Source organism: Choloepus didactylus, chromosome 3, assembly GCF_015220235.1.
Source record: "Choloepus didactylus isolate mChoDid1 chromosome 3, mChoDid1.pri, whole genome shotgun sequence".
NCBI classification, from domain to species: Eukaryota; Metazoa; Chordata; class Mammalia; order Pilosa; family Megalonychidae; genus Choloepus; species Choloepus didactylus.
The window spans coordinates 168,828,289-168,848,181 of NC_051309.1; the positions used below are offsets into that span (position 1 = coordinate 168,828,289).

Below are 19,893 nucleotides of genomic sequence, written 5' to 3' on the forward strand. Positions count from 1 at the left end.
TACAGTTATCAGCAGTACTGCTGTATAAATGCATAGATGCTGAAAGAACCAAGAATTAATGTAATTTTACAAGGGTCCACCCCACAGAGAATAAAGCTAGTCTCTAGTAAGTTCCATCACCCCACATAGTGCAGTATTGCCTCTGGTACCAAAATTAGCAGTAAACACAGGCCCATTACTTATCTTTTCAGTGCTCTAAGAAACAGGCTCAAGTTCTGGCTTGAGCAGATTTGGTTTTGCTTTTACAGAATCACTTCTATTATTTTGACTCCACCACACTTTGGAAGACTCAAAAGAAATAAATCAGTGTTTGTGTGTGTGTGTGTGTGTGTGTGGAGATATCCACCTTTCAATTCTTCTAGGGTCCACTCCTGGCCAAGCCTATATCTTCACTCTCAAAAGTCTTAATTCTGTTGCTTTCGTTACAGCCATTTTGTTTAAACTCTTTCTGAGGTGAGCTAGATTTAAAACCACTTTTTAAATTATAATTACACATTCACATCTTGGAGAGCACTCATGATTCTAAGTACTACTATCAGATTGTTTAGAGCTGAACCAATCTATTCAGTGAAAAGAATAAGGGTTTTGTGGCCAAAGATTCAAATTTTATCTCCATCACTGACTTTGGGTATGTTTCTCCAAATCTCTGCACTTCAGTTTTTCTTATAAATGTAAAATGACAAAAAGTATACTATATAGCAAGCACATAATAAATGTTAGTTATACATTGCAGTCCTAGAAATCTATGCCTTTTAGCTCTCATTCAGCTATACGTCATAGCACTAAGGAAAGACATAATGTTAATAACTCACACTTACTATGTGCTTACTGTGCTACTGTCTTAAGCACTTTACATGTATTAAATCATTTAATTCTCACAATCACTCTGTGAGGTAATTTACTCTTATCTGCATTTTAAAGATAAATACACTGGGTTAGAGAGGTTAATTACTTTGCTCATGTAGTTGTGCCTGGATTAAAACCCAGCTTGGTCTCGCTATGAGACTCTACCAAACCATTACGATGTTCTCCAGACTAGCATATCAGCACATACATAATAGTAGTGCACATTTAGTGATCATGCTATTTGTGCCAGGAAGTGGGCCAATGGGTAAATAGTGAAATAATTACATCGTTCAATTTTTACAACAGCCTTATGGGGTAGGTTTTATTATTATTATTATTATTATTATTAGAACTTGGGAAATCGAGGCACTGAGAGGTTAAGTAGTGTATCTAAAATCACATGGTAGTAAACTGCATAACTGGAATCAAAATTTAGGCAAACCCAAACATTTTTCCTATAAATATGCAGAGTATCACTTCTTCAACAAATAGGATTCTAAGCAAAATAGAGTTCACAAATAAAACAAGATACAATAATTAGATATAACCACCTTTTATGGATGCTTTTTCCCCAGATTCTGGTGAAAAGGAATCTCCAAGACTTTCTTTAAGGCGTGATGATGATAGATCTGATAACCATGGACTCTGTTTTTAAAAAGAAAAAAAAAAAAAAAGTATTTGTTATGTAAGTTTTATTCTCAAGATTTGTTATGTAAGTTTTATTCTCAAGATTTGTGGAGGCAGAAACATTAATAAGATTATTTCCTAACTCTGAAATCTGCTCTATTAGGAGTTTGCTGCTGAAACACCAAAAGTGTTAAGCCAATGGAGGCTAATATGCTTTACTTTCAAGTCCTGATGTCTTGGTCACTAAAAGAGCTATTCTGGTTCTTTGTATAATTGTTAGCGCTATATATATTTTTAGCAGTTTCAAAACTCTTGTGCTCTAAAATCAAAACTCTTATGAATATTTAAGGCAAAGATTTGATGCCTTTTCCTCTAATTCTCCTTTCTAGGAAATTATGAAAAAGACAGTATATAAAACATTTTAATTCCAAACAAATATTACTTGTTGTTCGAATTAAGGCAATTTATAAAAGCAAGTGGAGATTTACTTCCAAATTTTAGGATAGAAAAAATACATAGATTTCATGCACTTGACCTTTCCTCAAAATTATGAAAATGGTATCTGAAATTTGTGTGTCCAAACTAAAACCTCTATAAAGAATAACAATCTAGTCTAAAGGTGATTTATAATGTAAGAAGTTTAACTTTGTTGCATTAATAATATATTTTCATTTTCTTTCCCATAATAGCTTGCAAAGAAAATTATATGTCAAAGGAAAGGGAAAGGAACCATTCAGGAAGGTGGCAGAGGGGCTGAAACACTGGACCCTGCTTTGAGAGACAAAAGCTTCACCTGGGGAGATCGTCAGTTAGCAGCTTTTTGCCTAAGGGTGTTCCTCAATATGGGTAACCCAAAGTGGTAAAAGTGTTTAGCATTACTGAATGGCTTGAGGAGTCAGAAAATAGAGTTTGAAAGTGATAGATCAGCCAGTAAGTTTGGGGAAAGGCTGCAGAAGGCATGAACCCAAAATTGGCATATAAAATTCATCCAAACCCTTGGTTCATCTATGCATGGCTTGCGGGAAGACCTCCGAGGGTACTGTGAAACAGTACCCTGCCAGAAACTGAAATAAATGAGCAGGCATTTCAGCTGATATCCATCGTAGGGAGACAGAGTTGGAAATTTTAGTTTAGCCAAGATATGCCTGCTAGAAAACATGTTCAGAAGAACAAAACAGAACTCAGAATCTCTAGAATATATCATTTATAGTATCCAGTATTCAATCAAAAGTCACTAACTATGTGAAGAAAGAGAAAATGCTGACATGTACTCATCGGGGAAAAAAGTCAAAAGGGACGAACGAACCAGATGAAGAGTTTACAAGGCTCTTTAAAGAAAAGTTGTAACACCATACTGTGGGGAATTATGTCATATGTAAATGTCATATATATGACAACAATAACCCAATGAATAAAGGAGTATATGGAACTATACTGTTGCAGGGTTTCTATATTAAATGTGAAATAAAACAATATCAATTCTAAGTAGTTTGTGATAATTTATAAATACATATTGCAATCTATAGATCAACTACTAAAAAATGCAAATAAATATAGCTTAAGAGTCAATAGAGAAATCAAAATGGAAAACTAAAAAAACATGGTTAACTAACTATCTAAAAGAAGCAAGAAAGAAGGAACAGAGAAACAAAAAGCCTGATAAAACAAATAGAAAACAAACAGCAAAACACTGGCCCTAAATCCAACCACACTGGTATTGACATTAAAAATAAACTGAATAAAAACTTCAATCACAAAGCAGAGATTGATAAAAAGTGACATCAAAATATTTGTATTTCAATTGATGCACTTCAAGAAAAGGTCAAAAAGACAAAAAAAGAGAATAGAAAACATATACTATTCATACATTAATCATAGTATATAGTGTATCGAACAAAACAGATTGTAAGATAAGAAGTACTACCAGAGGTAGAGACATTTAATAATGATAAAAATGGTCAATACATTCAAGGAGGCATAACAATGTGTATGTGCCTAATAACAGAAACTTAAAATACTGATAGCACTAAAGTGAAAACAGACAAATCGACAAACATAACTGGAGATTTTTAAAATTTTTATTTGTTAATTGATAGATCAACTATACAATCAGTAAGGATAGTGGAGATCCAAATGACACTGCCAACCATCTTGACAAAACTGAAATTACAGAACATTATATCCAATGCCTGCAGAACATACATTCTTTGCAAATGCAACTGGGGCTTTCATAAGATATACCTTGTGCCGGGCCATTAAACATCTGAACAATCTTTGAGAGAATTAAAATCTTATAAGGTACATTCTCTAAACAAAATAAAATTTAATTATAAATCAATAACAAAAGTGTATCTAGAGAAACCTCAAATATTTAAAAATACAATAATGTATCACATGTAGTAAGTTTAAGCATTTTCGGAGTTGAGCAATGAAAATATTTGACCACCAGATGGCAGTAACACACAAGCTAGTTACCTGGGCATTGCTTGGGGAAGGGGGGTGGGGGCTGCACCACAGGGGAAATCCCTTAAAGGGTGAGACTTTCCAAAGGCTATGAAGGGTGGGAAAGGGGGGAGGGGCACCAGAAAGAGAAAAGGTTTGTCATAAAAAAGGATAATAAGGAAATATCATGAACAACTCTATGATCCTAAATTAAAATATCTCTGATAAAATCGACAATTTCTTTAAAAGACACAAATTACCAAAGCTGATGAAATAGAAAATTTGAATACCATAATATCTACTGAAAATGTCAAATTTAAATCTTTCGACAAATAAAATTCTAGGCCAAAATATTTAACTGGTGAATTTTCTCATTTAAGGAAAATATGATAACAAACTTTCGGTTTCATCCCAAACAAAATTTTAGAAAATAAAGGAGGAAAAACCACCCGAACTCATTTGATACTCAAACCTGATAATACTCAAACCTGATAATAGCATTGATATATATATCCTTCATGAATATAGAAGCAAAAGACTTAACAAAATATCAGCAAGTCAAATCCATGGCCAACCACAGTTTATCTCTGGAATGTGAGATTAGTTTAATATGTGAAAATCAATCAATGCAATACACTACATTAAGAAAACAAGAATAATTATCTGATTAGCTCAAGAGATGATGAATGAGCATGTGAATAAGTCAACACTAATTCAAGATAAAACTTAGCAAATCAGGAAAAGAAGGGAATGTCCTAGATTTTATAAAAAAGCATCTATAAAAAGTGTACAGCTAACATGTAACTTAGCAGTGAATTATTGAACACTTTTCCTCTAAAAACAGGTATAAGGCCAGGATAATTCTAATGAATTTTTACTGGAGGTCCTAGCCATTGCTATCAGGCAAGGAAATAAAACAAATGCAGATTTTAAAAGAAGAAGTGAAACTACAGAAAATCTGAAGGAATAACAGAAATACTACAGGAACAAAAAAGTACATCTATTTCTATATAATAGCAGCATATAATTGGGAAAGGGCATTCAAAGCCAATTCAGGACTTCAAGTCAAGCAAGGGGACGGGGCGGTGTAAGATGCTCCAGGGTGCTGTTGCTCCACGGAACCTCTGAACAACTAGCAAAAACTGGCAGAGCCATCTTCTTCAAAATGTTTTAGGGGTGCAGAAACTGGATGAGTGTCTAAACAAGAAACCATAGCTTTAGAAATGATAGGAGAAGTCCATTTTTGCCCTTGCTGGAAAAACCCCCCACCAACTACCAGCCTGGTTGAAGAGCTAATCTGTGCTCCGGTTGTGGATCCCTGGCCCTTTTCCAGAGGGAGCAGAGAACACCTATGCATATCCAAGGTCCCCATATGTTGGCACCAATCTATGAGGTGGCAGCCTGAAAAATTGAACCAGGAAACTCATCTCCAGCTAGCTCTCCTAGAACTTGCCCTAGAGGACAAGCAGCTTGCTGACAGCTAAAGCAGTGTAAAAAATAACTAAGTCAAATGGCCTGGGACAAAGGACTACTTACCTTAAGAAATATAATAGAGCACTTATGGGAAGGAGAAAGTCTATCTCAGAGAGCTGAGGTGGCATACAAATTCCTGTAAATGGGGGAATTGCTAAAGCCACAAGGGAAAAGAGCCAAGGGCTTAGGAAAGACAGAAAGGACTCTGCATTTAATTTTCACCTTGAGCTGATCTTCTTGACTGGAGGGCCAAAAGCTGAAGGAGAGCACCAGGTAATACACAGCCAATCTGCAAAGACTATGAAAGGTATTTTTTCCTTTGGTTTGTTTCTTTTTTTTAGCTCCTGACACTCAAGGAGATCTCTGTCACATCACTAGCTGAATAAAAATGCAAGAAACACAGCTCAGGGACTAAAATCAGAGTTTACACATCAAAATAAGACTTTGAGTGTGCAACAAAAGATTGTAAGACAAACATTTATTGGTATACCTGATGGTGTCCCACAGGTCACTTGGGTTTGTTCTTTTTTTTTTCATTCTTTTTTCTTTCTGCTCCTCAGCCTGAATCATTTCAATTCTGTTGTCTTTGAATTCACTGATTCTTTTTTCTGCCAGCTCCAATCTGCTAGGGAATTGTTAATTTCGGTTATAGTGGTCTTCAATTTCACTATTTCTGCATGGTTCCTTTTTAAAATTTCTGTTTCTGTACTGAAATTCTCTTATTGTCCATTCATCATTTTCCTGATATCCTCTAGTTCTTTTTCCATATTTTCCTTGATCTTTTGAAGTTCATTTTTTGAAGTTTTGTCTGGTATGTTGAAAGTCTGGTTTTCTTCCTTCATGGTTTCTGGATCTTGACCTTGTTCCTTTGGATGAGCCATCATTTCCTGTTTCTTTGCTTGTCCTACAATCTTCTGTTGCACACTCAAGTCTTTTTGTTAAATTTGGGGTGTTTTCTGCCATTATTTTTAGGAATATTCTTTCTGCCCTTTTCTCTATTTCTTCTCCTTCTGGGGCAGAAGGAATATTTTTAAAAATAATGGCAGAAAACACCCCAAATTTATCAAAAAGACTTGAATATCCACTTAAGAACCCAAGGAACCCCAAAAAGGATAAATTCAAAAGATGCTGCACAGACACAGTGTAGTAAAACTGTCAAATGCCAAGGACAAAGAGAGCTCTGAAAACTGCAAGAGCAAAGCAATGAGATGTGAAGAAATAACATTTGTTCATTGTTGGTGGGAATGTAAAATGGTGCAGCCACTGTGGAAAATAGTTTGGCAGTTCCTTAGAAATGTATACAGAGAATTACTATACCACCTGGTAATCCTACTGCAGGCGTATAACCAAAGGAAGTGAAAGCAGGGATTCTAACAGATAACTGTGCACTGATGTTCACATAGGCATTATTTACAATTGTCATAAGATAAAAGCAACCCAAGTGTCCATCAACAGAAGAATGGACAAACAAAACATGGTGTATACATACAAAGGAGGATTATTCTGTTGTAAAAAGGAATGAAGTTCTGAAACATGCAACAACATGCATGAACCTTGAAGAAATGATGTTCAGTGTTATAAGCCAGACACAAAGGACAAATATTGGATGATCTCACTGATGTGACATAATTAGAATAAGCAAATTCATAATTCAGATACTAGAAGACAGATTACTAAGGGTAGAGAATGGTCTTAATGCTTAATGATACAGAGTTTATGTTTGGGGTGATGGAAAAGTTTTGGTAATGGATGATGGTGATGGTAGCACAGCATTATGAATGTAATTAACACCACTGAATTATATTTAAATGTGGTTAAAAGGGGAAAATGTCATTTGTATATGTTTAACTAGAATAAAAATTTTAATAAAACTTTAGGACTGTACAACACAAACAGTGAATCCTAATGTAAACTGTGGACTACAGTTAATACATACAATTATATAATTGTATAATATAATAGTATATAATTGTAATAACATTGTTTAATCAATTTTAACAAAGATGCCACACTAATGTAAAGTGTTAATAATAGTGCAAACTATGTTTGTTAGGGGGGCTGTATATGGGAACTCAGAATTCTCTGCATGATTTTCCTGTAAACCTACACTTCTTGGATAAAAAATATATCGCAACAGGAGATGTAAAAAAAAAAAAAATCAATTCAATTTATAACATTAAAATCAGAATTCTTAAAAATAAATTTAACATAAATATATAAAACCTCTACATTACAAACTGCAAAACATTCCTGAGAGCAAGTAAAGAAGACCTAAATAAATGTAGATCCATACCATGTTCATAGATTGGCAATTCAGTATTGCTAAGTGTCCATCCACAAATTATCCTATAAATTCAATGCAATCCAAACCATAAAATCAGCAGTTTTTTTCCTTAACAGGAATCAACAAGCTGATTATAAAATGTATTCAGCAATGTTTCTTGAAAAAGAAGAATAAATCTTGAGAATTTACACTACTGGATTTCATGTCTTACTATAAAGCTACAATAATCAAGAAAGTGAGATATTGCTATAAAGACAGACATAGAGATCAATGAATAAAGGGTGCAGAATGGACTCACACTTATATGGTTCAACTAATTTTCAAACAAAGGTACCAAAGATATCCAATAAGGAAAGGAAAGTCTTACCAAAAAATGTCTTTTCAAGAACAACTGGTTGTAAGAGACAAAAAAGAAACTCAATCGTGACCTAAACCATACTTAAAAATTAATTTGTGATGGATCATCGGCCTAAACATAAAACTTTAACACTACAAAACATCTAGAAGAAAATATAGGAGAATATTTTCATGATGCCCAGTTATCTTAAAAATGCCATTAGAGAACGGAGTTTAAAACTCAGCCCTGAGAAATACCAACACTGGACAGTCAGAAAAAGATTATCCAAGGTAAGAGGAGAGTTTGAGGAGGAAGAGGTCGAAGGTGTCAAATGTACACACCACTGCCTAAAGAGAATGTCATAAAAAGGTAAAAGTAAGTACTGCAAAATGGCCATTGTATTTAGCAATTAGGAGGCCATTTATGATCAAAGCAAAGATAATGCTGATAAAACGATGAAGGGACAAGTCAGACTGTGAGGAGCTGAGGAAAGGTGGGAAGTGAGGATACAGTGAAGGGCAGAGGTGTGGCGAGCTTAAACAAAGTGAAAGAGACTTGAGCATGGTTAAATGTGGATGGAAATTGACCAGTAAAGAGCAAAAGGTTATAGAAACAAGAGACAGAGGGCTGAACAAGAAATAGATGGGAAATCCCTGAGATGAGAGTTGAGAAGATTTACAGCATTAGTTAGGAAGATTCTTCTAATGAGGAATGGAAAATTTAGATGATTAAAAACAGCAGTATCCATAATACCCAACAATAAGACAATTCTAAGTTATGGATTACGTTATAGTCATTCAAGTGAATGTGATCTCAAGGTCATCTAGCATTATGCAAACACTTCATGACCTAACACAAAAAGACAAACAAAAAGCATGATAAAAAAGATTATGAATGCTAAGATGACAAACATGATAAAAACAAATATAGGAAAACAGCCTAGAAAGGAATAAGAATGAACACAATTGTTTTTAGGTGACAGCATTATGGGTAGATATTTTTCTGTTAGATTTTCTGCCATAGAATAATGTTACTGTAAAAGTTTTAGGATTTTTTTTTTAATCAAGAGACATGAAAATCTAGAAAATGCCATTTAAGGTTAGATACCCAATTAACCAGATAATTTCATTAAATATAAAATAATTGTTTGGGTTAGATAAATAACATCCTCTTTTCTCCAGATTTTTGGAAGAATTCTGAAATAATTATGAAATAAGAAAGAAGAGACAGATAGTTAAATAGCAAATTGTCATCTATACAACTAAAGCTGAACTGCAAACAAGATTTTAATCAGTAGACTATTGTGCTTCCTAATACTTAAGCTTGGAATTAAAGAGATTTATCAACTTAGTCACAGTGCAAAGGAATTCCTCCCACACCTTTTGCATGACCTCCCAGAGTATGTACTGATGCTGTAGACAAGTGGATGAGAAAAAGAAAGAGGCTAAGCCAAGTACCATTTAGTTCCTTTTCCCCAACCTGCTCAGAGATTATGGAAGAGGAATGTTCCTCCCATACTTTTCCCTTCTGAAACATGAGGTGGAACTTCACTCCCCCATCATGAAATGTAGAGTGCTGAGGGAGGGACCAAATCTCCCCAAATAACAATACACAGTAAAATCCTTGAAGGGAAATTGAAGGACCATATTTAATCTCATTTTGGCATTTCCCAAAGAACAAAGGACAACATTCAAAACACATTTTGTGAGTGAATAAAACCAAATGAATAAAATGGCACTGGCTATATTGTCCTTAGCCATAAATTACATAATTCAAAGATACTTAAGTAAAAATATGAGTTCTAAGAATTACAGATATATAGTATTGTGTAGATTCACACAAACAAATCCCTCCCTCCCATGTTTTTCTTTCTCTGAAAGTGAAAGTTCTGATGGTTGTTGGTATTATAATTTAAACAGCAGAGTTTTATTCTACCTAAATAATGCTACACCTTACCAAATATTGAGTATTAGATTCAACACAATATAGTTTATTAAAAAAATCTTAAAATTATTTCTTTATTGAAGAAAACATGTAAAACAAACACATGCATGCATTCTCTTACATCCCCTTTCATTCTCTCTCTCTCTCACTTTCTCTTTCTCTTGAACACAATTTAAGAGTTCAGAAATATTGCTAACCTCAGGATCAAGGTTTTCAGAGCAAGATCTGTTGTTCTCAGTTTCTAATAATCTGCTGTTCAGTCTTGGGAGGGAAGAAGGTGCAGAATGTGAGGTTAATTCTTCACTGAGGATGGTGTCTTTATTTTCTCCCGATGTATCTTCCTCCTTTCTGTGACTATTCTTTTTCAGCATGCTCCTTGGCCGAGGTGAAGGTTTAACATGGTCACCTGCTTCAAGGATGCTGCTCTTTTCTGCTGAAAACGGAAATGGGGGTGCACAGAAAAATGACCATGGCTTCAGGTATGCCCCGGGGTGCCACCCTACATCCCTCCTATACCTATGCTCCTTGGCTCTCAGCTCTGGAGAGTCGGTGAAGCCCACGGCTCTTCCCTATGCAGAAAGGCACAAACAAGTAATAGCAGTTCATGATGAAATTTTTTTCATAGTTTCCCTCCTGGAAGTAACTAGTATACTTTATTTTTGTGAGAAGTTGACTTGTCAACTACATGAACTCTCATAGTATTCGAAAATAATTCAAACAAAACAAAACACTTTCCCAGTTTTACCTCTATAAAACGAGGACGATCACCCATCAAACATTTATTGAGTACTACTGACATTAATAGAGGTCATAATCAAGACAATGACAATGGACCCTGTCAATGATTTTACAGGCCAGGAGGGAAGACAATTCTAAACAAATTAAATTACAAGGCAAATGTAAGCACTGATAAGTACGTGGACAATGTGGGCCCACCGGAAATAGAACAGATAACTCTCACTGGCAGAATACAGAACTAGATGATCCATAAGTTATCACTCTGTGAGTCCATAAAATTTCTCTAATACAAATTAAAATTTCAGCTACTATTTCCATTACTTCTATGTTTAAAACAAGAATTTAATGCTGATGTGCTAAAAATTAGAATCAAGAAGGTCTGTCACTTATATACTTTTTGCCTAAATTTTCCTGTTATGAATATTCAGTTATACATTTTTCTACCAATGTTCTGAAAAAAACCCTTAAAACTAGATTAATTAATACCTTCCTCCTGTTTACCTATAACTGAGCTTATGAATGCTGCCTGAAAAGAACTATCCCAAACCATAGCAAAGTGGTACCACCACTGTAAATGTTTCATTGCCAATTTTATCTACGTTCTAAATTCTGGTCAAATGTTCAATCCAAAAATCCAAGAGGCATCCTAGATTCCTCCTAACTCTTCTCCCCAACATCCAAAACATCAGTAAACCCTATTGTTTCTACTTGCTAAATATTTCTCTCACTTACCCCACTTTCTCCATCCCCACTGTCCCTCATCCTCTTTCCAAAATTACCGTCTCAGTAATATTTATAAAAACACAAATCAGATCACATCACTCCCCTCCACAAAATTCATCAGTGGCTCCCCATCATCCAACCTTACAGAATAAGTACGTGCCTTTGGACAATAAAAAAGGGTTTCACGGTCTCATTCCTGGCTCCCTATGCTGCCTTGTCTACTGGCACGTTTATTTTGTAACGTTTGTTCCTGAAATGCTGAGTTAACAGTTGTTTTGCAAACACACCACAATCCCTCCTCCTATCATATCTTTACCCATGCTGATCCCTCTGTCTAAAATGTCTGCTCCTATTTCTCTTCCTGACATATACTTGCTCATCTTTCACAACTTACTTTAAGCAGAATATTGTATGCCTGAATCTTGGCTCTGACACTTACAAGTTCTGTAACTGTTTACATACCTTGGATACTGTGATGGTTAGGTTCATGTGTGTCACCTTGGCCAAGTGATGGTGCCCAGGTGTCTGGTCAAGCAAGCACTGGCCTAACTAGTTACTGCAAGGGCATTTGTGGCTGGTTAATAAACCAAAAGTCTGGTTTATTAAATCATCAATTGACTGCATCTATGGCTGATTACATCAATGAAGGGTGTGTCTTCCATAATGAGAGAATTCAATCAGCTGGATTTAATCCAATCAGTTGAAGACTTTTAAGGGAGAAGAGAGAGAACTTCTGCTCTTCTTCAACCAGCCAGCTTCTTCTGGGGAGTTCATCGAGCACCTTCATCAGAGTTGCCAGCTCGCTCCCTCCCCTATGGAATTTGGACTAATGCATCCTGCCCTATGGAATTTGGACACATGCATCCCCACAGTTGCGTGAGACATTTTATAAAATCTCATATTTACAGATATCTCCTTTTGGTTCTGTTTCCCTAGAGAACCCTAACTAATACAGCTACCTTGGTTTTCTCATTGGTATGTTGTTAAGAATTGCTAAGGTGGCTGTGAGACCTGAGTGAGATCATATGTGTAAAAATATATGTAAAATACATAGCACAGTATTTGTACACAAGTGTTCAATGAACATTAGCAGCTGTGGTGAACTTTCTGTTTGTTTGTTTGTCTTTCATTTCTGCTTTCTTTTAGGTAGTTTCTCCTCTGCTACATCCATGTAATTTGGGGGAATTATCAAATATCTCTCCCACAAGCAGTGAGAAATGTGGACCCATAATGCACCCCCACCCCCTGCCCCCAGCTTATTACAGAAAGTCCAATTCCCCTGCTCGCAGCAGGTGGTTCACAGGTGGACATGTGATAAGGTGAGGCAAGTGCACCAGTATGTTTCTATTTGGAGTTGAGGATTGACACTGGGCCTTTGAGGTCATGGAGCTAGAAGGATCTAATATGGAAACTGCTGTTGGCCACCTTTTCTGGCTAAGTGAAGGTCAGTCTGAGAAAACTGGGGCTAATCAACAGAGAAAAACAGAGTAAAGAGAAGGAGTGAGTGCACAGGGGATGAAAGGGGGATGAGGGAGAAGAGTGTCACAGATTCCAGGTAGAAGTAAAGAAGAAAAGTAGAGAGGGAATCTGAATGACTTCCACAATGTAGTGAGTCTTTAAATCTAATCACACCTAAAGCAAAGCCTTCTGACATCCTTTCTCAATAAGGTCATAAACCTTTAGAAAAGGTTTCCCCTTTCCACTGAAGTTTGTTTAAGTTGGGTCACTTGCAACCAAGAGTAGTATGACTACTACTATCTGCCAGTGTTATTGCTATTATCTTCATCCTCTCCAAGAAGTCTTCCCTGATTCTCTCAGCTAAACTTAGGTGTCCACTTTCCTATATTCTTACTGTACCTGTATGCAACTCCCTAACAAGCCAGAACAAAAAAACCCTTCAGGTTTTAACATTTTTATCAAGCAATAATTGCTACTCAGCAACATCTTACCACATTAACAAAAGTCAGTTCCAAACACTGTAAGGAAATTTTAAAAGATCTAAGAATTTCAAGAAGGATAGTGCTCAGCTTATGAATCACATTCCTTCTTCCATGAATGAACATTCATATATTCATTTATTTTTTCAAATATTTAATGAATCCTAGATGCCAGGCACTATCTTAGGGCTACTAGCCTCAATTTTATGTTTCTATCTTAGGGCTACTAGCCTCAATTTTATGTTCCAATCTTGGAATATGATTTTTAACATATTTTATACCAAAATTTCACTTCCAAAATGTTCTCAGAAAGTTAAAAAAAAAAAAAGACAAAAACCCTAGATAATTTTTAAATGTTTTGTTCTATAGTCAAACATATAAAATTATCTATTTCGGTAATTATTGTTACATTACATATTCTGGATAGCAAACAAACAACAGCTAAGATTATTAAAAATACAGAGTATTGCAAATGTATGTATACTATTTTAGAATCCTAGTGCCACCTTGTGGTTAAACTATGTAATTACTTATTCATATTAGCTCACAACAGGTTTTTTTTAAAAAAAGGATATTAAATAGGTGGACTGTTGCTTTCTTGATTTTCTTCTGTAAAATTTTAATTATATACTGCCACCTACCTCAGATCTATTTTTAGCTGCTATATGCTCAAATTTTCTCATTAATGAAAACCTTTTTAGAATCAAGGTAAATAAGATAAATACCATCCATAAAAATATGTTTCTAAGCTCAAATATGACCAGCAAACACTGTCTACTCTTCCCTTTTTGAAGATTCAACACACACATTTCTTATTCAAGATGCCAAGAAGTTGTGGCATAAAGAAACCAATTTAACTTTTCTATAACCCTATGGTTTTTTTTCCCATAATATCAATGAATGCCATGTTGGATATACTTTGGGAAATGCTAAATTATTAGATAATTCACCAAGTTAAATTATGTTCCTCTTCTCTTCATCTTTGATTCCACTCACTACACTGGGAAGGCAGGTACATTCTGACAAATCAAATTTGTTTCATTATACCTTGTACTTGCCTTTTGTAGCATTTTTTTTAGTTTATGAGATATACTTGAATTGATTCTCAAGCCAATGTGTAAGTCAAAAAGAGCAGGTTTTATCCTCCTCTTCATGAGGACAGTGAGGCTTATCCTATTTGCTGAAGTCATAAATAACTAACATACAGAAGAGTCAGGACTGGAAGCAATTCTTTTTTTCAGTGTCCTGGACACTATTCTAGTGCTTTGCTTTGCTATTAGTTCCTCATTTGAAAATTAATGGGGTTGGAAAAAAAAAAAAGAGTAGTTTCCTAAGGGTACAAATATCTTTATACAAATCGATGTCGGAAATTTTTGTCTGATGTTAATGTAAAAGATAAACGGAAGCAATTAAAAATTTTATTAAAGTTTATTTGGGCAACAAAAAGATTTCCAAATGGGGCAGTACCCCAATGGAAAGTGGCAGAGAACTAACTCTGAGGGAGTGGAAAGGGGAAGTTTTTATAGGGCAAACATGGAAGTAAGCAAGGAAATATTCTGATTGGATATCTAAGCTGCATTGCGTTATTTGGGCTGTTTATGAATGAAAGCCCCTTCTTGAGGTGTCTATTTCTGATTGGCAGGCATCAAGTTTCCATTTCTTAGTACAATGCCTTTTATGGAAAGGCAGCCTCTCTCAACTTTCTATCTGCTACTTGAGTTTGTCCATCAGAGATTGGCCAAGGCCAATCACCGCAGTCTAATGACTTTTTGAATTTTATTTCACCATTAACCAGTAGATCTAATATGCAAAGTATGAAATATTTATGAACACTATATTTACTGATACTAAAGCAAGGAGAGTTTTCTAAAGGTTAGCATCAACTAATATTTCCTCTATACAAGAGAAAGAAGACTTTTAACTGAACTGTTACCCTTGAATGTGCATGCCTCTGTGAGGTGGCCCAGGTGTCTTTGGAGGAGTTGACTTGCTCCACTCCAGTTTTGCTCCACTGTGCCTGGAGCTTGGTAGAATTGTGGGGAGAACCACTGTAACCCTACGTCACACCAGGAACATCCCCTTTAAAAATCAAGTGTTGGTGGATTTTCCTAAGAAATAGATCAAATGGTGATTCCCTCTTCTTGAGGACAGTTTGGAGGCTTAAATAACAGCAGCAACAACAGCAATAAATTTTAGCAAAATGGGGACGGATATGATTATTTTGAGGACTAGTTCAATACTGCTATAACTCTAATATTGGGAGCATAAGGTGGAATAGAAAGTGTTCCACCAAAGTTTCATGGAAGTTCATGGACCTAGGTGAGCCTGTACTGTGCCGCAGTTCTGGATGATTGAGAGATGCTTTAGCCTTCTATCAGGCACGGGAACACATGCGAGACTGATCATACAAGTGGACATCACATTTACGGGTTTCCTCTAAGTTTCTGATATTTTGATTTATGTCTGCAAAATTGAAAAGCTAAGTCTGACTTTTTTTCTTTTTACTCTGAACCAAAGAAAGATATTTTTTGACTCATTATCTTAAAGTCAATTTTCAACAAATTCAACCATAGTAATAGTAACCAAACAAATTACCTGAAGATGTGCTTTTGATTGGAAGAATTCTAAATTTAGTTTTCTCTGTCATTTTCTCTTCTTCAATTTCCTGATCTTTATTTTGAGGCTCAGATAAAGAATTTAAGTCTTCACAACCGTCAGATGCTTTTTCCTCATCCTTTTTGATGGAGAATACTGGCTCATCTTTGGTAATGTCACTGTTTGATTTCTTGGTTTTTAAAAAGGACAGACTTGGAGAATTCTTTTCTTCATCATCTGATATATGAAAATCATTCATCTTTTTCTTAACTGAATTTTCATCTATTGAAGTGTCAGAAAAATCACCTAAGGAAACTGAAAACAGGAGGAAAAAGTTTTTTCAGTGGCATATATTCTAAAGTTTTAGGTTATATTAATTTAAAAAAAGCAAGATAACCTTAAAGGACAGAAACGAATTTACAAACATGAATAGACATAAATCTATTTTAGAAACCAAAATAGATATGTAGCTCTAGAAAACAGCTAACAGTTTTTAATGGCATTTATCAAATAAAAATTTCAATTACATTAATTTATTCAAAACATATTTTTTGAGTACCTACAGTGTGCCAATAGCTTGCTTGCTCTGTGAAAACTCATCTGAGGGTTTCTCAAAAAGCAGCCATGGGAAATTTAAATTAGGCTTTGGATTGTAAAACTGTCATTTTCAAGCAACTTTATTGTAAAAAATTCAAATTGTTTGTAAATGGAAAAACTAGTAATTTGCTAATTAGTTTTTTTCCATAAAAATGTTGGAAATAAATTCCACCCATACCAGAGTATTAGATTTTACTAATAGAAAAATAATAAAGAATGCTTACTTAACCATATGGCAATTGTTTAAATGCTATTCTGATTTTTTCACAAAGAGCATTAACAGTTGTTCACTGAATATTAAAAAAATAAGATATTGAGATTTACATTTAGAAAATTGTATGTTTACACATGAAATTTAAACAGTTAATATTCTTACATAAGCAAAAGAAACCAAAATGAATCAATTAAATCTGAAAGGTACTCACATACGCAAATTGAAGGGTCAGTGTTTTCTGAACTGACCCCTTATCTCAGAATCACTTGAGTGAATCTGATTTAAAACAAGCATCCCAGGTGATTATGGTATATAACCAAGTTTGGGTCTGTGGTCCCTAGTTGCTAATTATTTGTAGTATACCCCCGGGGGGGGGGGGTGGGAGTAATTCAATGCTGCGTCAGTCTCTAACGAGGTTTACCATGGATAGCCATCCTTTCACTGCAAATGTACTTTCAGCTGATTTACATTTTCATATACAATTCAGAAACCATCAAGGACAATCATACAACTTCTTGAAAATTAAAAGAGGTTTTCTACTCAGTAAAAGTTGGAAATCTAACACCAGTGACTTAGTGGTTTTAACATAAGTGATTATTTTTTGGTCAGGCTAAATGTAACTAAGGGATAGGAGGGAAGAAAAGTGATTTACTTTTCCATATTCTCACATACCAATTTCATCACTGTCAAAGTCATCAGAGTATTCAGAACTCCTTTGTCTGGCTGAGCGAGCTGTAATTGCTTTTATTAGTTCATCCTGAAATGAGATAATTAAAATGAATCCCAACCAAACACATGTATCTCATATTTATAATAACTTCTTTAAACAAATGATGTTTCATTAATAACTGCCTCCAAACTTAGGTCTCATTCATCTAACAAACATTCAGTGAAAGCCTACTTCATGTCAGAACATGACAGATTTCGTCCCTCATGGAGGTCACAATTACCTGGGAGGAGACAGAGGTTATCAAATGCATGAGTTACAGGTTACAATGAGAGCTAGCAAGGAATAAGGGGAATTCAATTGAGACAGAATTTGCTATACATTGGTGTTTTGGAAGAAACTAGTGACTTTGAAGAGCTTTCCTTTTGTTTTCGCATATTGCAGAAATGAATGAAATCAATATTGCAAATTTAGAAAATGAGTTCAAAATTGTGGTGAACCATCAGTGGAAACTAAATGTTATCATTTTACAGAAAAATATTTATTTTTATATGAAAATAGCAATTTAAACATTGATTTAACATTTAAGTTAGTAATAACATAGTATTGAGACTAGTTTGGTAGTCTTAAAGCAACAAAGGAGGGTTTGTAATGCAGAAGCCCAAATATGATCATCTGCAAAACCTGAGAACAAATGCAAGATTTACCCTTGCTTTCTGAAGAACACTGTTCCCAGAACGATTTCAAGTCCATCATTCCTAACGCAGTATTTAAATTGAAAAATCATTAAAAATGAAAGTGCTTTGAAATACTTTACCTGGAAAGTCGTTCTTTTGGTGACCTTCGGACTCTTCGTATAAGCCAAAGTCGTGCTAAAAACTTCATCAGACATAGTGTTATTTGTTACTCTTTATGCTTATAAAATGGAAACTAAATGATTCCAATAATTCAATTCTGAAGGTGGCTGAAATATTTAAAAAAAAACAAACAGACTTTTCTGCGTGTTTCAGAATTCTATTGCAATAATTAGCTGTCAAAAAAATTAAAAAGCCAGCCAACAAAAACAAGCACCTTTTTTGAACACTGAGCTACATCTTCATTTAAAAATGTACACATACTTCTTGTAAAGAAATATCGAACTCTCACAACAGGCTTGTTTTGCAATTATTTCAAGGATGAACAAATAAATGACTGCAATATATTGCCAATTGAAACAGAGCACCTTATTTTTCACCTTTCTTCCATTCAAAAAAGTTTAATTCTATGTCTACGAAACAGTCACACCTTACTTAAAAGGGTACCAAAGGACTGTCACTATAAAGTACATAACCAAGGGCAACACACACACACACACACACACACACACACACACACACACACACACACACCACTGTTTATATATACAGCTATTCACAAAGATGATAATGCCAAACCACAAATTGCGATATTTTATTTTATTCAAGTCACTCTTCCCGCTCACGTGTTAAGGCAATAGGAAGCTTCTGGGCTGGGCTGCATTAAAATCACTGTACGACTGGGCCCGTGATAGTTTCTCCGGCCTTGGCCTCCCCGCCGCCGACAGCAGCCCGCGCCCAGCAGAGCGCTCCAGGTCGCCGCTCCGCCCCACGCTACCTCTCTGAGCACGGATGCACACGCCAGACCGATGCACACCTTGCGCGGTTTCCGCTTCTCTCCGCGAAGTCCCACGTACCCAACCCCTCCACTCCCACGGCGGGCTTCGAAGTCCTGAAGACCCAGCTGCTGGCCTCCGGTGGGAGGAGATCGGCCCTTCTCGCCTTGGCCTTGGCTGGGTGGCAGTCTGAGACCCCGTACGGGACTGAGCAGAGGGGCGGGACTAAAAATGGAGGTGGGAGGAGGTTGCTAAGGAAACAGCGTCTACTGGAGGAAGTGACTTCCCTAACCCCGGAGGTTCTTGGGTACCCAACCCGTCCTATAGCCTGTAGCGTCGCTGGAGCAACCGCCCTGAAGAAGGAAGTGACGTCACCCCTCTGGATCTCGGGAGAGACCTGTGTTTTTGCTGTTGCCTCGTAGACAGGACTCACCCACTCTCACCCGCCCCTCAAGAGCCTTGTCATTCCCTGTGAAATGAGGGATTTACCTGTAGAGGCTGAGTGAACCAATATACATACATGGTTTAGCCATAGTTAGGATATGAACTTCTGTGAATCAGAGTAGACTATCTAGATGGGACAAATAGCATAATAGTGACGTTTGTAGACTCTGGAGTCAAGCTAGACCTTTGAATCCTGGAGTCCCTATCTTGTACCCGTGTGCTATCATGCCACTTAGCGTCTCTATGCCTCCGTTTTCTCTTCTGAAACAAGGAGACAATAACTACCTTAAAATGTTACTGTGAAGATTGAATGAAATAACGCAGGGGGAATGTTTGGAAGTGTGCCTGGGATTACATTCTGTAAATATTAGATATGCTCTTTACGCAACTCAGCC

At 35.9% G+C, this 19,893-nt stretch overlaps 1 protein-coding gene across 8 annotated transcripts in view; it reads right to left on the reverse strand.

The window, feature by feature from the left end:
* Nucleotides 1–19,387, reverse strand: part of MAP9 (microtubule associated protein 9) — a 45,864-nt gene extending 26,477 nt beyond the window's left edge. For 3 of the 8 annotated variants that reach the window (XM_037830873.1, XM_037830869.1, XM_037830874.1), the window contains exons 1-6: nucleotides 18,905–19,387; nucleotides 18,242–18,388; nucleotides 17,430–17,514; nucleotides 15,947–16,261; nucleotides 10,151–10,386; nucleotides 1,398–1,491 (exon numbers count right to left, since the gene is read on the reverse strand). In XM_037830873.1, coding sequence (XP_037686801.1) covers nucleotides 1,398–1,491; nucleotides 10,151–10,386; nucleotides 15,947–16,261; nucleotides 17,430–17,514; nucleotides 18,242–18,316 — 805 coding nt within the window. In that variant the 5' untranslated portion in view covers nucleotides 18,317–18,388; nucleotides 18,905–19,387. The remainder of the gene's footprint in view (nucleotides 1–1,397; nucleotides 1,492–10,150; nucleotides 10,387–15,946; nucleotides 16,262–17,429; nucleotides 17,515–18,241; nucleotides 18,389–18,904) is intronic. The other 5 variants (XM_037830876.1, XM_037830870.1, XM_037830875.1 and 2 more) reach the window with 5 other exon arrangements.
* Nucleotides 19,388–19,893: the final 506 nt, after the last annotated feature.